We start from the raw sequence: 1,681 nt of genomic DNA on the forward strand, positions 1-1,681 counted from the left end.
ACTATCGATGTGAAAAAAGAGTCACTAAAAGGGGTCTTACCTTTTTGTCTATATTGCCCGTTCTCCTGATTGCTGGGATTAAAGGTGTGTACCATCATTCTAGACCCTTACAGAAGGCTTTTAAAAATTTAATTACAAAAATTGATAATCTCATACTCATATATAATGCATATGATTCATTAACCCTTAAAAGATGGGGAGAAATACCATAATTTTATTTTTTGAGTAATATTTCAAAAGGGGGTCATAAAATGTACAAAGCATCAATACTTTATTCAGACACTTGGATGAAACTCACTAGTAGAGTACTTGATTAGAATGTGAGAAATATAGATTTACTTCTCAGCACTAAAGAAATAAGTTGATTTATTTGATAATTTAATTTTTTTATAGTCTTTCATATTCATTGACAATCAAGGATTGTCTCTGTGTGACATGAACATTGACCACATCTCCCTGAGCTGACCAAGGAAAGTGCCCAGTTGCCTTGCCTGTTGAGCCATGTTGACATGGAAATCAAGCTTTCCACTAGAAACATTTGTTTCCTAGGTGCCTCAGGGCTTCTATTACATCCTGGTTTCTTAGGCTGTAGATGAGAGGGTTTAACATGGGAATCATAATACCATAGAACACAGAAGCCACCTTCTCCTGCTCTTGAGATCTGTTGGTCCCATGAAGTACATACATGTATGAGAGCGTTCCATAGAATATGGTGACAGCGGTCATGTGGGATGCACATGTGGAGAAGGCTTTTCTCCTTCCTGCAGCAGAAGACATTTTTAGGATGGCAGCCAAGATAAATATATAGGAAAAAATGACAACAGACACAGTGAGTGTCAAGTTAAATCCCACAAAGGTTGTCAATACCATGATATTGAGGTCAATACTGGAGCAAGATAGGGCAAGAATTGGTGGTACATCACAGAAAAAGTGATTAATGGCATTAGATTTGCAAAAGTTTGATAAGAAAGTAAAACTTGTATTTACAGAGGCATTTAGGAAGCCCATGGTGTATGAACCAAGAAGCAGTAGAATGCAGAGTCTCTGGGACATGATGACAGGATAGCGCAGTGGGTAGCAGATGGCCACATAGCGGTCCACAGCCATAGCAGCTAGGATAAAGCAGTCACTGGTTACAAAGGTTCCATAGACCAGCAATTGAACTATGCACCCAGTGAAGGAGATGGATGGGTTTGTGCTCACAAAATTCTGCAGTGTCTTGGGAGTGATGGCAGAGGAATAACAGAGATCAACAAAAGCCAATTGCTGCAGGAAAAAGTACATGGGAGTGTGCAGGGAAGAGTGGAGTTTGATGAGCAGAATCATGCCAATGTTGCCCACTAAGGTGGCTGCGTAAATCACTAAGAATACCACAAAAAGGATGTGCCAAAACTCGTGTTGACCAGCAAATCCCAGGAGGATAAATTCAGTCACTTTGGTGTCATTACTGTGTTCCATGGTTAGTAGAAATCCAATATCAGCTGAAAATTGGCAAAAGAAAAAATAGGAGAGAAAATAACCCCTTTTGATTATTTATTTTAGAAATTTTATAATGTTTTGTTTTGTAATGACTTCAAAGAATGCTTTCCATTGTGTTTATTGGGGCATGTGTGCATAGGTGCGTGTACATGAATGTGTATGTGTGTATTTGAAGGCCAATGGTTGATGCTGGGTGACATTC

General features: G+C 38.9%; 1 protein-coding gene across 1 annotated transcript; it reads right to left on the minus strand.

Annotated features, from left to right (window-relative positions):
- Window positions 1-528: 528 nt before the first annotated feature.
- Window positions 529-1,458, minus strand: LOC102914373 (olfactory receptor 5AK3-like). Its single transcript, XM_006989666.2, has one exon. The coding sequence runs from the start codon at window positions 1,456-1,458 to the stop codon at window positions 529-531; it is 930 nt and encodes a 309-aa protein (XP_006989728.2).
- Window positions 1,459-1,681: the final 223 nt, after the last annotated feature.

This window comes from Peromyscus maniculatus, chromosome 4, assembly GCF_049852395.1.
Source record: "Peromyscus maniculatus bairdii isolate BWxNUB_F1_BW_parent chromosome 4, HU_Pman_BW_mat_3.1, whole genome shotgun sequence".
Taxonomy (NCBI): domain Eukaryota; kingdom Metazoa; phylum Chordata; class Mammalia; order Rodentia; family Cricetidae; genus Peromyscus; species Peromyscus maniculatus.

What these genes read in the sequence shown, in the direction of transcription:
- LOC102914373 (XM_006989666.2), bottom strand. Translation starts at nt 1,458, where the DNA reads ATGGAACACAGTAATGACACCAAAGTGACTGAATTTATCCTCCTGGGA.